Here is a 17622-nt window from a genome sequence, read left to right on the forward strand (position 1 = left end):
TTCCAGCGGCTGCAGGCAGCTCACACACTTTACCATGCGCTTCGCAAGCGCCAAAAAGGTTAGTGGGCTCCCCTCGGCTGCAAAGTGCGAATCCGACACCCCCGCACACCCGGGGACCGGTTAGGATCCAATGGCCCACGGGGGAGAGGCAAGGCTGCCCCACACGGCCCTCCCCCACCGCTCGGACAGGAAGACTGTCTCTGGGCCGCAGCCTGAAATTTAGAATTTAGTGTATCCAATTGATCAAATCAGAATTAATCACAATAAATTTTTTCCTACCAGTAGTAGAATAACACAGTGCTAGGACCAAAAAGACTGAGAGGAAACTGGGAAGTAAAGGGAAGGCAGGAGCCTTTATCAACTTTCTCTCAGTCTATGGACCAATCAGGCTGTGTTAAAACCCACGTGTTACCCCTCCCTCGAATCCACCGGAAAAGAACTCCTTCTGGGCCGAAGGCTGAGGTTAATCTGGGAGGTCAGAGGAGGTACGGAGGTGTGGCCTCAAGATTTACCTCAGCCTCCAGGGCAAAAGGGCTGTGTTAATACCCATGTGTGACTCCTCCCACGCCTCACTTCGGAGACAACATTATTTTAATCAGATTTTATATCTGCTGTATAAGAAAAAACAGGACAGTATCTGATACAGGCCAACTAATCACAGCACAAATAAATATCACTGCAGCATACAGAAACATTCAGCCTGGGAAGATGGAAAGATGAATGTCTCATGAAACCTCATTCTGCCACACAGGAAAACTCAAAGACTAAAAGTTTGAGGTCCAATCTGAGAAATGATGTTCCTATATATAAAATACGATCTTCAACACATACACCCTGTTAGGAATGTAACCCTAGGCTTGGCTTGGCAATGTATATAATGGCTCTTAATCTCTTTTGCTTACAAAAAGAGACAATAGAATTTACACGTAGACATCACATTCCATGCAGCAAAATATTAAGTAGTAGAGAGTCACGTATCTATATCATGAAGTGATCATGAGGTGTCCATGAGGAAAGCATGCATCTGTAAACCAATCAATAGTTGCCAAGTGGATTTTCTGTCCAATGAGCTTTTTCTATTCTGAGAATTCTGACAATAAAAGGGAGCCCCGAACAATGTTCTGGGTGGGTGCCCTTCGGGGTGCCTTCCATCGGGTGGCCTTCCCAGCACAACCTTATTCCTGTCTGCGTCTGCTTTTCTACGTCACCAACACAACGGGGAGCTTAATTACGTAACACTGGTTATGGGCCCAGTGTACCCTGTGTACCCAGAGTGTACCAGATGTAACTGAAAAGAGAGTTGGTGTTGATATGCAATACCATATACAGATAGCTGTTTAGTTTGTAAGTGTTTACTATTATGGAGAAGATGGCACATGCACCATCAGCAAATTTATCACTGATAACCCGGCTGGATGGAACAAACTATGTTTCCTGGTCAATGAAGTGCAGCTTAGTTCATATTCGTGGGGAGAATTCTGCAGCAAGATGTTGGGAGAATTTGAAGAAGATATATGTATGTGACACTATAGGTGCACATAAACATCTTACCCACAAACTGTTTAGGGCATGTCTTCTGAAGGGAGGAGATATGTTAGCTCATTTAAACTTTATAAAAGGAGTTTTCCAGGAGCTACATGAAAAAGAACTTATTTTCTCAGAGTTACATCAAATTTACATCATTCTGTCATCACTGGATGAGAGTTATGATGATTTTGTATCGTCCCTCGAGGTCCTAACACAAAATGAACTAACATTGACTGACATAACTGCACGCCTGTTGGAGGAGTCCAGAAGAAGGTTGGAAAGAGAGCAACTGAGAGAAAAACCACTACAACATGAAGAGTCACCTTCACCTGCCTATACTGTTAGAAAATATTTTTCTTGTGGGGCAAAGGGGCATATAGCTAGATTCTGTAAAAATGCGAAACAACAGAATACTAGAAAGTCTAAGAAAAATGATAATGTCAATTTAGGTATATCTACTTTGACTATCTCTAGAAATGCACCAATAAGCCATGATTCATGGGTTGTTGATAGTGGAGCATCACAGTGCATTACTATAAATAAGAATTGTTTTATAAAAATGTCTGCCAGCAAGCAACATGTATCTTTGGCAAATGGATGGAGGGTGAAAACATCTGGTGAAGGTATGGCAAGGTGTTCATTTGTAAATGAGCATTTATCCATGTTGTATATACCTAAATTGAAATTTAATTTGTTATCAGTAAGAGCTCTAGTTTAGATTGGCTATGTAGTAACCTTTAGGGGAGATAAATGTCTCATAGAGAAAGCAGGTAAAATGGTTAATTTAAAGAATGGTTTGTATGTAATGTCTGATGAAAGTGTAGTTAATTCTGTGTATACAAATGCTAAGCCATATGATGAATGCATACATCTGCTACATAGGCATATGGGGCACATTAATTTCAAAACGCTGCAACAAACTGTAAAGTTGTCAGAGGGAGTGAAATTAAAACCTTGCAGTAAGTATTTAAATTGTAATGTATGTAGTAAGGAAAAGAGCAGGGTTACTCCAGCAAACAGACTTAATGGGTTTAAAACGAAGGAACTTTTAGAAGTTGTTTTTGCAAATCTAATTGGACCTATAAAACCCAGTTTGGGAGGTGCCTGTTATGTTTTGAGTATCATGGATCATTACTCAAGATATGGTTTCTGCAATTGAATGAAAGACAAGTCAGAAACATTTCAACAATTTGAATAGTCCATCTATAAGCCCGGAATTACCCAGAAGGTCAACCCATGTAACGCGGTCACCAGATAGGTATCAGGCATCTGTTGCATGTAAGGTGGATAAGGTGCCTGCTGCATACCATAAGATGACTACGTATCCAACTGAGGATAAAAAAGTAGGGCAAGCTGAAATGAATAGTGAGGTTAAGTCATTGCAGGATTTGGGAGTGCTTGACAAGACTGATTTACCTTCAAGTAAATATGCAAGGGGACACAAACGGTTTTATAAGTGTAAAACTGGAGTGAATGGGAATTATGTAAACCATTATGGATGGAAATTATGTAAATCCTGATGATTTGGTGATGTTGATATTAAAGGTTCTATGTTTGATAAGGGATGCATTATGAATTGTATTTAAAACCTACATTATGTACTGTATTGTGTGTTAAAGAAAAACATAAACAATGTTGTGATGTTTATAGATTGAAAATGTAAAGTTGTGTGTAAATACATTGACCACCCAAGAGGGGAGAATGTTAGGGATGTAACCCTAGGCTTGGCTTGGCAATGTATATAAGCCATGATTGTAACAAATGTATCTGTTACTTTAAATGTTAGAGAGATGTAATTGGTTTGTCACCTCAAGTAGCTATAAGAGGGAGCCAGGATGGCTGTTAGCTCTCTGTTTTGTTAGAAGCTGATCAGGTATATTTTGAGATATTGTGGTTTGCTATACTGTTTAGCTATACTTTGTGTGTTAGACTGACTATTCTTGATAACTGAATTACTGAACCGTGTATGACTTGGACTGTTAACCGGACTATGAATACCTCTATATTTCTATATAGTAAACTACCATATTTTTATACTATTCAGTGTCTCTGTATGCTGGTTTGTGCGTGTTCTTCCATATCACTCTCATTACGCTTCTCTGCATACTCGCTTTCCCAATGGAGAGCTTAATTACTTAACACACCTCAAGAACTAAGAATATAGTATGTATTTGTAAAGAAAAATGGCTAATGAAAAATATTAATGAAAATATGGGCAGTTATCCTTACGAGGCTAAAATGAGGATAACAGACTTCGTTTGCTATGAAAATTGAAACAGGACATACCATTATATAATTTATGTTGTTCTTTATCTATTTTATTGTAAGCCTCCCAGAGTTACGTATATGGCTATATAAAGAAAAATAAATAAATATACTATTGCAGTGATGGCGAACCTATGGCACGCGTGCCACAGGTGGCACGCGGAGCCATTTGTTAGGGCACACGAGGCGCTGACAAATGTCACTTCTGGTTTGCTCAGAGGGTCATTTTAAGCATTCCGAAGGCTTCAGGGAACCTCCGGGGGGGCAGGGGAGGCTCTTTTCGCCCTCCCCAGGCTCCTATAAAGCCTCTGGAACCTGGGGAGGGCGAAAAAAGCATGTAAAAATGGGAGGGTTGCGCATTGCATTATGGGTGCGGCATGCCAGCACATGACCCCCCTGCGCTCCCCCCACTTGTGGCACGCGAGCCAAAAAAGGTTCGCCATCGCTGTACTATTGCATTTAAGCTACATTTTTTTTCCAGCCAAACAAAATGCTGCATCATCTTGTCATCTGGCTGGTTATAATAAAGGAAAATCAGCATTAATTTAATTTATTTTTCTTGACAGAAAGTGGTTGCAGGTGGTGTCGAAAATGCTTTCCTATGCAGAATAAGATTTTACACAGTCCTATAGGTGATTTTTGTTCATGTAAGTCAGTGGTAGTCAACCTTTTTCTACCTACTGCCCACTAATGGATCTTTCTTGATGGAAAAATTTCCTTACTGCCCACCAGTTTTTGCGCAAGTGCGAAATATTTTTTAGAAAGGAGGGTGTTTTTTAAAAAAAGAAATGTACATACATTTATCTTTTTATTTCTACTTTATGCATGTTTATAATGTTTTTAACTTTATAAAGTTTAATTAGAAAACAATAAAGTAAATTGAAATTAGCTTTACTAGTGATTAATGAGATCTTTGAGGCTGATGCTGCGAGACTAAATATTTGATATCTGGTTCGATTTTCGTAAGGAACAAACGAAGGTCTCCTCTTTTGGTGCTTTTCCTTTTTATCTCCTTTTTTTAATCTTCCTTAGGGCTATGTACAAAAGTAAGGCTGAGCTAGTTAGCCCACTTATTATTATTAGCCAACAACAATTCTCTCCTGCCTTTTCTTTCTCCTATTTTGCAACTGCTCTGCTCCGCTTCTGCCTGTCCCTGCTATCAGTTTCTACTCGACTTCTCGTCCTCCTCATTTCCCCACAACCCCACTCCCTTCTAGCAGTGATGATGTTACCTAGTTTGGTAATGAAATGTCTGTAAGAAAACCACCAAACTCAGAAAGCAGCAAGGATCCCACTATCCCCCACCTCCTCTTTCTCCCTTTCATTCTCCTTTTTGTCTTTTCTGCTCCCCCCCCCTTCTAGCACTGATGATGTTACCTAGTTTGGTAATGAAATGTCTGTAAGAAAACCACCAAGCTCAGAAAGCAGCAAGGATCCCACTATCCCCCATCTCCTCTTTCTCCCTTTCATTCTCCTTTTTGTCTTTTCTGCTCCTTCCCCCCCCCCAAGCTCAGAAAGCAGCAAGGATCCCACTATCCCCCACCTCCTCTTTCTCCCTTTCATTCTCCTTTTTGTCTTTTCTGCTCCTTTCCCCCCACCCCAAGCTCAGAAAGCAGCAAGGATCCCACTATCCCCCACCTCCTCTTTCTCCCTTTCATTCTCCTTTTTGTCTTTTCTGCTCCTCCCCCCCCCCCCCCCCATTCTAGCACTTCACCAGCTCAGGCGCGACCGGAGAAGTTTCTCTTCTCAGAAATGTCTTCAGTGGAGCGGTGGCACCCTGGTAGGCTGAGCCTGCGTCCCTTTCAGGAGCTTCACTGAGGAAACTTCTCCGGTCGCGCCTGAGCTGGTGAAGCGCAGGCAAGCGCCGTCCCATCGCCAGGGAAACAGTGAGTGAGGTGAATCGCGTGGTTGCTCAGATCACATGGGCGCAGCCCGACCGTAGAAGTTTCTCTTCTCAGAAATGTCTTCTCAGACTGCACCCGTGTGATCTGAGCAACCACGTGATTCACCTCACTCACTGTTTCCCTGGCGACGGGACGGCGCTTCTCGCGCACGTTTGTTCAAAAGGAGGTTTTAACCTCCGAAATCCCCACCACCCACCTGGAATCCCAAAACGCCCACTAGTGGGTGGTAGGGACCAGGTTGACGACCCATGATGTAAGTAAATCTATTATAGAAAATGTTTATTTAACAGTATGGCTTCCAAACGTAAACCACAACTTTGGACGGCTCATAAGGACAATAAAACCATGATACTACAAAACCCATAAAATTATAGCTTCCTTTAGCTTCCTTTCCTTGAACAGACAAGTATGGGAAGAGTTGTGCTGAAGTTGCAGAAGCCCTACGGATAATATAGAAACCCTGTTTAAAGAAGACTGATTATCCAAGAGATGAGTGACACAAAAAGGCCTTCTTGAAATTTTAAAGCAATAAGCCCTTCCTATCTAGCTACAAGTTAAAAAAAAAACTTCTCTCATTCACATCTAGTCAAGATTTGGAAGATAAAGACGTGAGAACAAAAAGTGCTATGAAGAAAGAGAACAGATGTTAGTTTTAATGCCAAAAGGCTCAAGAATAACAGAAAAGATTTCAGTTGAAAGATACTACCTTCTGATACCTCTAGACTTTTCTTTAATGAAAGAGATACTGATACAGTGCTGATATGAATTATTTATAAAAGTTGAAACTTAAATTTTCCTGAATGTTCAAATTAGTATACTTCAAATAATAGTTTAAATTTTAAATAAAAATAAAAATAATGATAAAGCATCAGACCAAAATAGTGGCATGTCTCATGTTTTCTCTAAATATAGAGCTAAATTAGAAAAGTTATCCAGTATCAACCCTTGATCAATGTCTTATCCAAATCTTCCCCAACCTGAGCATGTTCATCTGCTAGAATTCTTAGTAAAAGCCTAGTGACATAATTTGGGAAGTTATAATGTACATGTTTGGAGCATGTCCACATTAGAGAAAGTTGCATTATTATAGTATTCAGGATGTGTCTACAATGACAAATGAGCAAACACCAATACCTGTTACCAAAATATCATTAAAAACAATAATATCTATACATACCATATTGCTGTTTGTACATAGTCTGCTCCTGCACTGCTGATTTCTTTGCATTCTTCTTCTAGTACCTCATACATAAGGTCTTTAGCTATTTCTAAAACATCCTGACATTAAGAACCAAGAGTAACAATTAGCCTTCAACACTGTTTTAGCACATATTTGTAAAACCAAGACAAATTAAATAGTACGGAACATGGTAGCAAAATATTAAAACTCAAAATATTTGATGAAATAGAGAATGTAAGGCAATATTTCAACACAATACCAGTACTCAGTCTCTGAATATCAGCATTCTTATCAGGGTGGTGTAAAAGCCCAGAAAGTTCACCAATTTCTAGAGGAAAAACTGTTGATGAAACTTTCTGAATTAAAGAAAGTGGAAAAAATTGAAAAGAGGGTTAAAACAGAATGCAGGGCTCTGCTTATGGAAACATATTTTTTAAGAGCAGGAAGACTGTTTTGCCTTCCAAGTATTCTGCAGAAAAAAACTTCTCCTGGTTTGAGAGCCAGCTTGATCTAGTGGTTAAGGCACCAAGTTAGAAACTGAGAAGCGATGAATTCAAGTTCCACCTTAACAATGAAAACCAGCTGAGTGACTTTGGGCCAGTCACTGTTTCTCAGCCCAACCCACTTCATAGGCTTGTTGTTCTGGTGAAAACAGGAGGAAGGTGTATTGGATATTTGCTGCCTTATTTGCAAAAAAAAAAAAAATGAAGATAGGATGCAAGTAAACAAACAGCTGGAATTACCCTTCCTTTTGTTATCCCTATCAAACCCAGACCCCTAAGACAAGGATCAGAATCAAGTAATATAAAATCTTTCAGCTGAATGCAGAAGCTTTCCTCACATCTATTCATTGGGAAGAATAGAAAGGGCTAATGGCAAAGTTCTGTAGGAGGAAGAAAGTACATGTGCCAGGAGATGCTGCATATTCTGAGGGATAGTACTGTATGCTTCATTTTGAGGGCAAAAAGACCATTTTCTCAATCACTAGTATTATTTTTACACCACAGTCTAATCTTCAAGTTTTTCTAACTATGTCTCTTATATCAAGAATTCTTACATTAAAACAAAAATAGAGAAATAAAATTATTTTTTAAAAGGTGTGATAATTTAAGAAATGTCGGGTGCTTCTTACCATATCACTATATTCAGGCTGATGCTTTGGCGTGGGAGACAACGGTTGTGAGATGGGCTGGAAGATGGACTCTGCAGAGGAAGGCACCAATGAGGATGGGAATGGTCCAAGTAAAAATGAAGATTGAGATTGAAGTGCTTCCATTTTTACATTTTCCTCTCCCATTCGTGGTTCTGTGGGCAAAAACAGGCAGTAAAATATCAAGCTATTAAGCAAGAGAAACAATATTTTCATAATTTTTAAAAATATTTTTTTCAAGCCAGGGCAGACTTTTCCAGGATGGTTTCTGAAAACAAGAGTAAAGGTATGGTTAAATGCAAAGATTCAAATTCAATCTGTTTATTTTCAGAGGTTTCAGGGGAATTACCTCAGAAACCTGTACTGTAAAATATTTCTGCTTGTCAAAGAGACACTGTCTATTATAACAGAGAATATACCCAGCCAGATGAATTAATACTTAGATTTGGAATGAATTATTTTCACATTAAGCATTTATGTTTAATTATCTAAATCAAAGAACATTCATATGTTAAAGTGACTATATCCCATTGAATTTTCTGACAGTTTCAAATTATTTCAAAATACAGATATTTGATCATTTTAGCAATATTGATAAATGGGATATAACAAATATGTCCTTTTATAAACAGTCCTTGACCTACAACCACAATTAGGATCAGAAGCTCAGCCATTGAGTGAAGCAATTGTTAATCTCTAGTAGTCCATTGTCGGCCATTATATAATTGCCAGAAACATAAATGCAAATTTGCATGTGGAAAAAGTAAGTACCCCTCCTACATTTATTACTACCTCAAATACCTATAAATTAGAATCCAGTGCACCAGAACAGCTGAAAATACTTAGAATATCGTTAAACAGTATCTGGGAGGATGTTTAGTTTGATTTGCTCATTGTTTTTGACATGAGTGATATCACCATCTTTAGCTCTTTGAGGTAGTCACAAAAACATTTACAGATGACTATAACTCTGGAATGATCACCCAGCAATCGGATATCAATCATCTCACTGTCCACACAATCATCTATAAGAGAAGAAAGCTATTAATTTGTCTAGGCCAGGACATCCCAGCAAGTTCATGAATACCTAAGCAAATGTCAAGACATCCAGAACAACATGTTTTGGACAGATGAGGCAAAGACACAGTATTTGCCTACAGAATGGTGAAAACTAAAGACAGAATTTTACCTGATGCCATGGTGGCAGAAATATTATTATTTGGGTCTACTGTGCTGCAACAGAGCTTGGGAAACACACTATGAATTCTTTGTTGTACCAGAGAGTGCTTGAGGATAATGTGAGACCAATCTATCGGAATGAAGCTCAAAAGAAAATGGACCTCGCAACATGACAATGATCCTCCAACACTCCAAAATATCCACCAAGGAATAGTTGAAAAAAAATATGGAGCTCTCTGGAATGGCCAATTCAATGGCCAAATCTAAATCGCACTGAAATGTTGTAAAGGGTGATTTGCAATAGTCTGTGAAACCACAAAAATTCTGCATGTAGAAGTATGTAAAAATTCTTCCCAATCAGTGTAAAGGACTAATATAAAGTTACAAGATATGGCTACTCAAGACTGTTTCTGAGATAATTCCAGATATTCAAGCCAGGGGTGTACTTACTTTTTCCATACAAGCATATCTGTTGTTGTTGTTTTTTTGTTGCATAAATGACTGAAAAGTCATTTTTATAATTTTGTTAAATTACATTACCTTTATGTGTGGTTTGAATGAAATTATTGATATGTCTACATGTTTAAAAAAATTGATATTGGGTGTACTTATTTTTTGTCATGCTATTCAGAGATAATATATCTTAGTATTTATTGGCAGTTTTAGTTACTTTCATCAGATTTAGTGCATACAATTTATGCTAATTTATTAAAGTCATTATGGAGTACTGGAAGAAAAAACAAACCAAGTTTAATGCAGTAGAAAACAATCTTTCTTCCAGAACACATAAGAGTGTTCTGTTTATTGTTATTTAAAAGAGTGCATTCTCTTTTAAAATCACCTGCGAGTAATTTTAATAGTAGCATCTTCTTCTCCAAAAAAATTTATTTCAAAAAGGCAAATATTAGATCTAAGGCAGCAACAGATTAGAATTGTATCACTGTCCATAATTCTTTTTTTCTCATCTTGTTAATAATTCATCATTGATCAAAGATTTCTATCTGAAATTTTCTTTTGCTAAGAATACTTTTAGATGACCTTAAACATTCTACCAGTCTACTGGTTCTATACTACATAATGATAATAATTTATCACTGAGAGATTATTAGTATGTTAAACACCTTAACGTTAAAAATGTGATAATTATATAATTAATTATACTTCTAAACTTGCATTCTACCAAAGGATAGGATCGAGTCAAAGCATTGAACTAAGAAAAACACTGGACCTTCCTTAAGATGAGTTAGCAGCAATTCCATACAAATTATTATAACCTTGATGAAAAAAAAAGAAAATGAAAAAAAAAAGCTTGGGACCTCTTTCTACATTAGCTCAGCTTGCTTTCTACGAATAAAGAATGCATCATTTCAATCAGATAAACTGCAAAAACATAAAAAATAATCACTCTAACAAGACTTTGTTGCATTTAATATTAAAATTTCAGAGTGATGAAATATCTATAGTAAATGCAAACTATGACAGTATATTTTTTACATTAGATTCTAGGAAACAATCATATTTCCTATTGTTATTTTGTGACTGTAGCTTCTTACCTATTATATCAACACTGACTTTCTGAAGATTGCTGGTTGAATCCACTACTGAATTCTCTCCTGTGTACTTATTCTGAGCATTAAAACTGCACAAAGGTACATGAGGAGTCATGTGCTGTAGAGACCCCCCACTGACAATTTCTCCAATAGGCAGAGTGAGCTTCTGCCCAACAAACAGTGATTTCTTTGGCTTGGGCAAGCTTTCTGGTTCCAAAAAGGCAGACCGATTCAACTCCACAAAACTGTGATGGGGAAGTACAGAACATATTATTAGGGGATTTCAAGATTATAATGAACTATTTCACAAGGGTTCTTTTCAAAACACATCTACAAAAAAATCATAATAGTATCCTAATTTATCTCTCCTTTGATATGACATTTGGGGCAATGAATTAATATGAATCCCATTTAGAAACACACAAAAACTGACACAAACGGTTGCACTGTCCAAATATTATATATTAAGTACATTGTATTTGTAGAAATTATGTACATTAACAATTTAAAAAACAGCTTTTTGGCTTTGTAGAGTTATTTTAGACCAGTTAAAAATATATCTGTGGCAAGTGCTTTCCAATAAAAATGTAGGGTCCAGTGACTTGGCACTTGATTGTAGTTATATACATCAAGTAAATAAATAAACCTGCAGATTCTGTCATATGTCAGGTTTATCACATTTTTACTATTGTATTGTCCAATCATCTGTCAAAGACCAGTTCAAACAGTTTCAACATCTGGGATCTTCAATCATGGTCTATTCAGGCAGATGTTAAAATGATAACAGAAAAGGAGGACACTAATATTTTATTATGCAAGGGGAACATTTGGCCATTCCAATATTAAAATTAAACTAGAACAAGTTTCTGTATCAGATACCACATAATGAATAAAACTAAAACGATAATTTTAATCAGTCTTTGGAAACCATAATGGAGCCTGCCCATTACTAATGGAATTGTGACAGATATTAACCCACATGATAACCTCATTTAAACTCCCCATCCTGTTACTCAAAACAACCACTTACCCATCAGACACCACCAAGCCATAATAACTTATAAAGTCAGTTGCTTCTTCAAGGTTTCTAAACAGCAACATGCGAATTATATTCTCCAATGGAAAGATAGTGGATCTCTGATAGTTCACAGTATAAGCAAAATTGAGACACTTTAGAGCATCTTTACGAATCTGAAAAATATTTTAAGAGATAAATATCTTCATTACTTTATAACATTCTATTACATAATCCTAATATTACCCTGTTTCCCTGAAAATAAGCCCTCCCCGAAAATAATGCAACACAGCAGCAGCCATTAGGTGACCATGCTCGCTGCCTCCTGCACCTAAAAAATAATAAGACCTCCCCGAAAATAAGGCCAAGTCCTCCTTATTCCGGGGGTCAAAAGAAAATAAGACCATGTCTTATTTTCGGGAAAACACAGTAAACATATGTTATGGTCTCTGTCAAATATCAATTGGGGGGGGTGTAGTTGAGGGCTTCATGCACAGCTACAATGGGTTTGGGAGTTGTATTGGCCTAGGTCACACAGCGTGGATCTTTTAGGAAATAATTAAAACTGTACAAATATTAAGATCATCATCTTTAACAATAAAGGTTTCCTTTAGTTTATGCAAAAGATTAAAAAAAATATTACTGGTTCTAAAGTATATCTACAATGCTATGAATCCTGTAAGCTCAACAATACATTGAAAAGTATTCATGTCTTCACTACTTGTTATATGCTTGTAGGTTTCTTGATTTGATATTTTAAAGAATAGCTCAGTCTTAATTCATAAAACCATGTCTACAGTTGCACTAACTATGTCCTTGGAAAACACCAACCATGGCATGGTATCAGCGGAAAAGACTACTTTTAAAAACGAAGTCAATCATTGTCCACCAATGGAAATACTTGGTCTACTGCCTTGCTTAGGTCTGTAATAAAATCCATCTGCTTAAAAAACTGTGGGAAATCATTACTATTAGCAGGATTTTCAGGATTTTATCTATTTTGCAAAAGGCACATTGATCCATCAAGATGCAAGGGAAATTTAAATAGTCTGTTATAAGGATACAGAAGTTGACTGCTATGTAATGTAATGTAATATAATATTAAAAAATCTTTGTACTGAGTAATATTATAAAGATTAATATGGCTGTTATTTCTTACCTGATTGAAATAGCAATGAAGTAAGCATGCATTCAGGTAAGATGCTGTTTGAACAAGTTTGAAAAACTTGACAAAATTATTGCTATTTAATGCAGCAAAAGCTTGAACTGCAAATCTAACTTCAGGGGAGTTTCGGACAGATGGACGAAACTGTTGCACTTCTCTGTTGAGATAAAGATGGAAAAAAACTCACTTACTTTTTTATTCACAATGGAAGCACAGGTACATTAAAAGAAGTTGCAAAAAAACATTGGGATACTTTACCTTGAAATTCATACAGAATTATGCATTTAAATTTAAAACTGCCACAAAATATTTGAAATGTTTATTTCACTATCTAAATATTTATTTTAAAATATATACATTATGAATGACAGATGGATAGCTATGTTAATATGCTAAGCAAAAGCAATAGCTGGACTAATTATTTTTAATTCAAGGTGCTGGGAATCAGTGACCTGATCCTCACATTACACCAACTCACACCACAGTAAGCCAAAAGACATCACACTAAACTAAGTAAAACATGTGAACAAATTTACAATGATTATTTTGAATTAGTCTTTAGACCACAATCAATTTTATGATTGATGAAATTGATATTTGCAGGCCATGTTTTCCCTGGCCTGCAAATAAAAACAAATATGGATAGATATAAGGATTTGATTGAACAATCAGAAGACACAATAATGAAGTCAATATAAAAGAATGAAAACAATCTCTTGCACCTCTCAACTTTGTCAACTTACCATCTTTTAAATCAATATTATGACAGTAATCAACTTTTTCATGGGTCTGATGAAAGAGGTTGTTGCTGATGAAGTACACAACATAATAAATCTGTTAACCTTTAAGATGACTCAACTCTTTGCTTTTGAACTAGCTAACTTACTGGTATGAAGAGCATACTTTTACAAAAGGTCTTGTCAGTAAATTTATGAAATGTATGAATTATTCAACCTCACTTTTAAGTAGTTCTCTTTATTACAAAAGAGAAATACATTCTTGGGGATAAATAATTATCAATGTCTATCTACTATCTACTGAGAAGAACCCTACTACCTGGACAATTTAATACTGAACAAAAGCAGCTAGCTTGTTGATTTCAAAAACAGGATATAATTTGTTATTAGCAACTAGCAAGAAACACTGTTATGGGTTAGATGATCATTTAAAAGCACTAATGATAAGATGGATGGTTTTGTCTTTGGCAGTGTTAGATGGTTATAAAGCTTTGGTTTCTTCTAATCTTGCATTATGAAAATCTGCAACAAGTTCAAAAAATGTCCAGAGATCCTTTGAATATGACCCACAGAACTCTTACAAATGTTCCCAGGAAATTGTAATAATTAATATTATATTATCCAATGATATTTTGATCAATTTAAAATAATAAATATTTTAAACTGCATTTTTGCTCTTACCTATTAGTGTTCTACTTTTTAATGCTGGCTTGTCTATCTTTTGGAATGCAGATCCTAGTCAAACAACACTGAACACTCCATCATATAGTTAAAGTTCTGTACATTAAAAGTGATTCATTCTTGTCGTTCTGAATTTATGAACAATTCATGAAATGTTTGTAGTGAAAAAAGTCAAATCAATGTTGTAAACATTTAAAAAGTCACCTGAGAATATCCCCTTTGTTGAGATTCAGGAGAACATTGTATCCCCTAAATTCTGCTTCACCCTTGCAGTAAATACCCTTGTTGGCAAGGTCCTGATACATCTCCTTTAGGCTCTGTAGACATTTAGTCATGTTTTCATTGTTAATCTTTGCATCAAATGATGACATGGGTTCTTCGCACAAATGATGGGAGCAGTGAATATGAAATCGGGTACATTTTTCAATCAAGGAAACAGTCAGAGGAGAACACAGATGTTGCTGGGTTATATCCTAGCCAAACATAAAATGGCAAAATGTTAGAACTATAAAATTCAACAAAATAAAACTAATCAAAATCTACTTACAAACTTTATGTAACTATTCTTAATTATGTTTCTATAAATCTCAGTTAATGCTTTATATATTGCAACTGAAAGTCTTCCAAAAACCTCCAGAACCCAACCCAAGAAGTATGAAGTTAATAGAGATCACTTTTTTCATTGGTGGAACAGTAGAAGATGAAAAGGTGATGCAGATTAACCAATACTTCCAGGTACAAGAGGAAGGAGAAATGTAAAAAAAACAGGCAAGAAATCAAGCAGCATAAATAGAATTAAAGTTCAAACGCAGCAAGAGACAGAGAAAGACCAAATCTCAATACCTTCCACATGTTTATGACTGAAGCCACCCAGAATTACCTTGAAGTGGCCTATACATTTTATAAACAAGTAATTAGGCAGGTAGGTAGTTAGGTAGATTAGTAAGTAAGTAAGTTTGAGAACTAAGGCCAAAAATGTGTGGTGTTTGAGGGAATAGGTAAGCATTATCTTGCTATCTCCACAATGTGTCCCTCTTCCTTGCCCTCACTTTTTATTTCCTTCAGCCTTACCCTTCTATTTGTATTTATTCTGTGAAATACAATGGGTTTTTAAAATGGTTACCTTTCTTATCCCTCGGGTTCTGTTCCAGACAAAATCATACCACTCCCTGTAGTTCCCTTCTCCTTTGTCCATGATATGAGTTACTAAATAGTCCATGGTCATATTTAATACTTCCGAAGGCCTCAGTTCATGTGGTAAAGGTTCTTCCTGGTCTGCCGAAGACCTACTATACTCTTTTATTGCTGCTGCATGGTCAACCTCAAAGAAAGAAAATCATTTCCTCAGTAAAATTCTGGATTGAAGTTTATATCCCACCTTTTCTTCAGCAATCCAAGGTAGCTTAAATGGGCATCTTTCATTTTTCCTTCGCAATGACTACCTACAGTGTGGCAAAAAAGTATTTAGTCAGCCACCAATTGTGCAAGTTCTCCCACTTAAAAAGATGAGAGAGGCCTGTAATTGGCATCATAGGTAGACCTCAACTATGAGAGACAAAATGTAAAAAAAAAAACCCAAACAATCACTGGCTGATTTGGAAAGAATTTATTTGCAAATTATGGTGGAAAATAAGTATTTGGTCACCTACAAACAAGCAAGATTTTTGGCTCTCACAGACCTGTACCTTCTTCTTTAAGAGGCTCCTCTGTCCTGCACTCATTACCTGTATCAATGGCACCTATTTGAACTTGTTATCAGTATAAAAGACACCTGTCCACAACCTCAAACAGGCACACTCCAACCTGCACTATGGTGAAGACCAAAGAGCTGTCAAAGGACACCAGAAACAAAATTGTAGACCTGCACCAGGCTGGGAAGACTGAATCTGCAATAGGCAAGCAGCGTGGTGTGAACAAATCAACTGTGGGAGCAATAATTAGAAAATGGAAGACATACAAGACCACTGATAATCTCCCTTGATCTGGGGCTCTCACCCCATGGGGTCAAAATGATCACAAGAACGGTGAGCAAAAATCCCAGGACCACACGGGGGGACCTAGTGAATGACCTGCAGAGAGCTGGGACCAACGTAACAAAGGCTACCATCAGTAACACACTACGTCGCCAGGGACTCAGATCCTGCAGTGCCAGACGTGTCCCCCTGCTTAAGCCAGTACATATCCAGGCCCATCTGAAGTTTGCTAGAGAGCATTTGGATGATCCAGAAGAGGATTGGGAGAATGTCATATGGTCAGATGAAACCAAAATAGAACCGTTTGGTAGAAACACAACTCGTCATGTTTGGAGGAGAGAGAATGCTGAGTTGCATCCAAAGAACACCATACCTACTGTGAAGCATGGGGGTGGCAACATCATGCTTTGGGGCTGTTTCTCTGCAAAGGGACCAGGACGACTGATCCATGTACAAGACAGAATGAATGGGGCCATGTATCATGAGATTTTGAGTGCAAACCTCCTTCCATCAGCAAGGGCATTGAAGATGAAAAGTGGCTGGGTCTTTCAACATGATAATGATCCCCAAAATACCACCCGGGCAACGAAGGAGTGGTTTCATAAGAAGCATTTCAAGGTCATGGAGTGGCCTAGCCAGTCTCCAGATCTCAACCCCATAGAAAACCTTTGGAGGGAGTTGAAAGTCCGTGTTGCCCAGCGACAGCCCCAAAACATCCCTGCTCTAGAGGAGATCTACATGGAGGAATGGGCCAACATATCAGCAACAGTGTGTGCCAACCTTGTGAAGACTTACAGGAAATGTTTGACCTCTGTCATTGCCAACAAAGGATATATAACGAAGTATTGAGATGAACTTTTGATATTGACCAAATACTTATTTTCCACCATAATTTGCAAATAAATTCTTTCCAAATCAGCCAGTGATTGTTTGGGGTTTTTTTTTTACATTTTGTCTCTCATAGTTGAGGTCTACCTATGATGCCAATTACAGGCCTCTCTCATCTTTTTAAGTGGGAGAACTTGCACAATTGGTGGCTGATTAAATACTTTTTTGCCCCACTGTATAAGAGAGGTTGGGCTGAAAGACAGTAATTTGTTCAAAGTCATATAGTGAGTTTATATTGTTCAGAATGGACTCAAAGCTGGCTCTTCTCAATGCTAGACAGCACCCTATATAACAACAGACTGATCTTTACGTTTCAGTTTTAATGTAAGAGAGGAACAGGAAAAGATTTGCCAGTTTTACAGTACTGTTTACAGTTCAATCTTCATTATGGAAATTAATTCATTATTG

General features: G+C 37.2%; 1 protein-coding gene across 1 annotated transcript in view; it reads right to left on the minus strand.

Moving 5' to 3' along the window:
• Positions 1–17622, minus strand: part of MCM3AP (minichromosome maintenance complex component 3 associated protein) — a 146491-nt gene that overhangs the window by 100386 nt on the left and 28483 nt on the right. The window contains exons 8-14 of the mRNA XM_081944009.1: positions 15477–15674; positions 14558–14826; positions 12930–13092; positions 11786–11946; positions 10759–11000; positions 8009–8181; positions 6874–6974 (exon numbers count right to left, since the gene is read on the minus strand). Coding sequence (XP_081800135.1) covers positions 6874–6974; positions 8009–8181; positions 10759–11000; positions 11786–11946; positions 12930–13092; positions 14558–14826; positions 15477–15674 — 1307 coding nt within the window. The remainder of the gene's footprint in view (positions 1–6873; positions 6975–8008; positions 8182–10758; positions 11001–11785; positions 11947–12929; positions 13093–14557; positions 14827–15476; positions 15675–17622) is intronic.

This window comes from Natrix helvetica, assembly GCF_964273705.1.
Source record: "Natrix helvetica genome assembly, chromosome: 2".
Classification (NCBI taxonomy): domain Eukaryota; kingdom Metazoa; phylum Chordata; class Lepidosauria; order Squamata; family Natricidae; genus Natrix; species Natrix helvetica.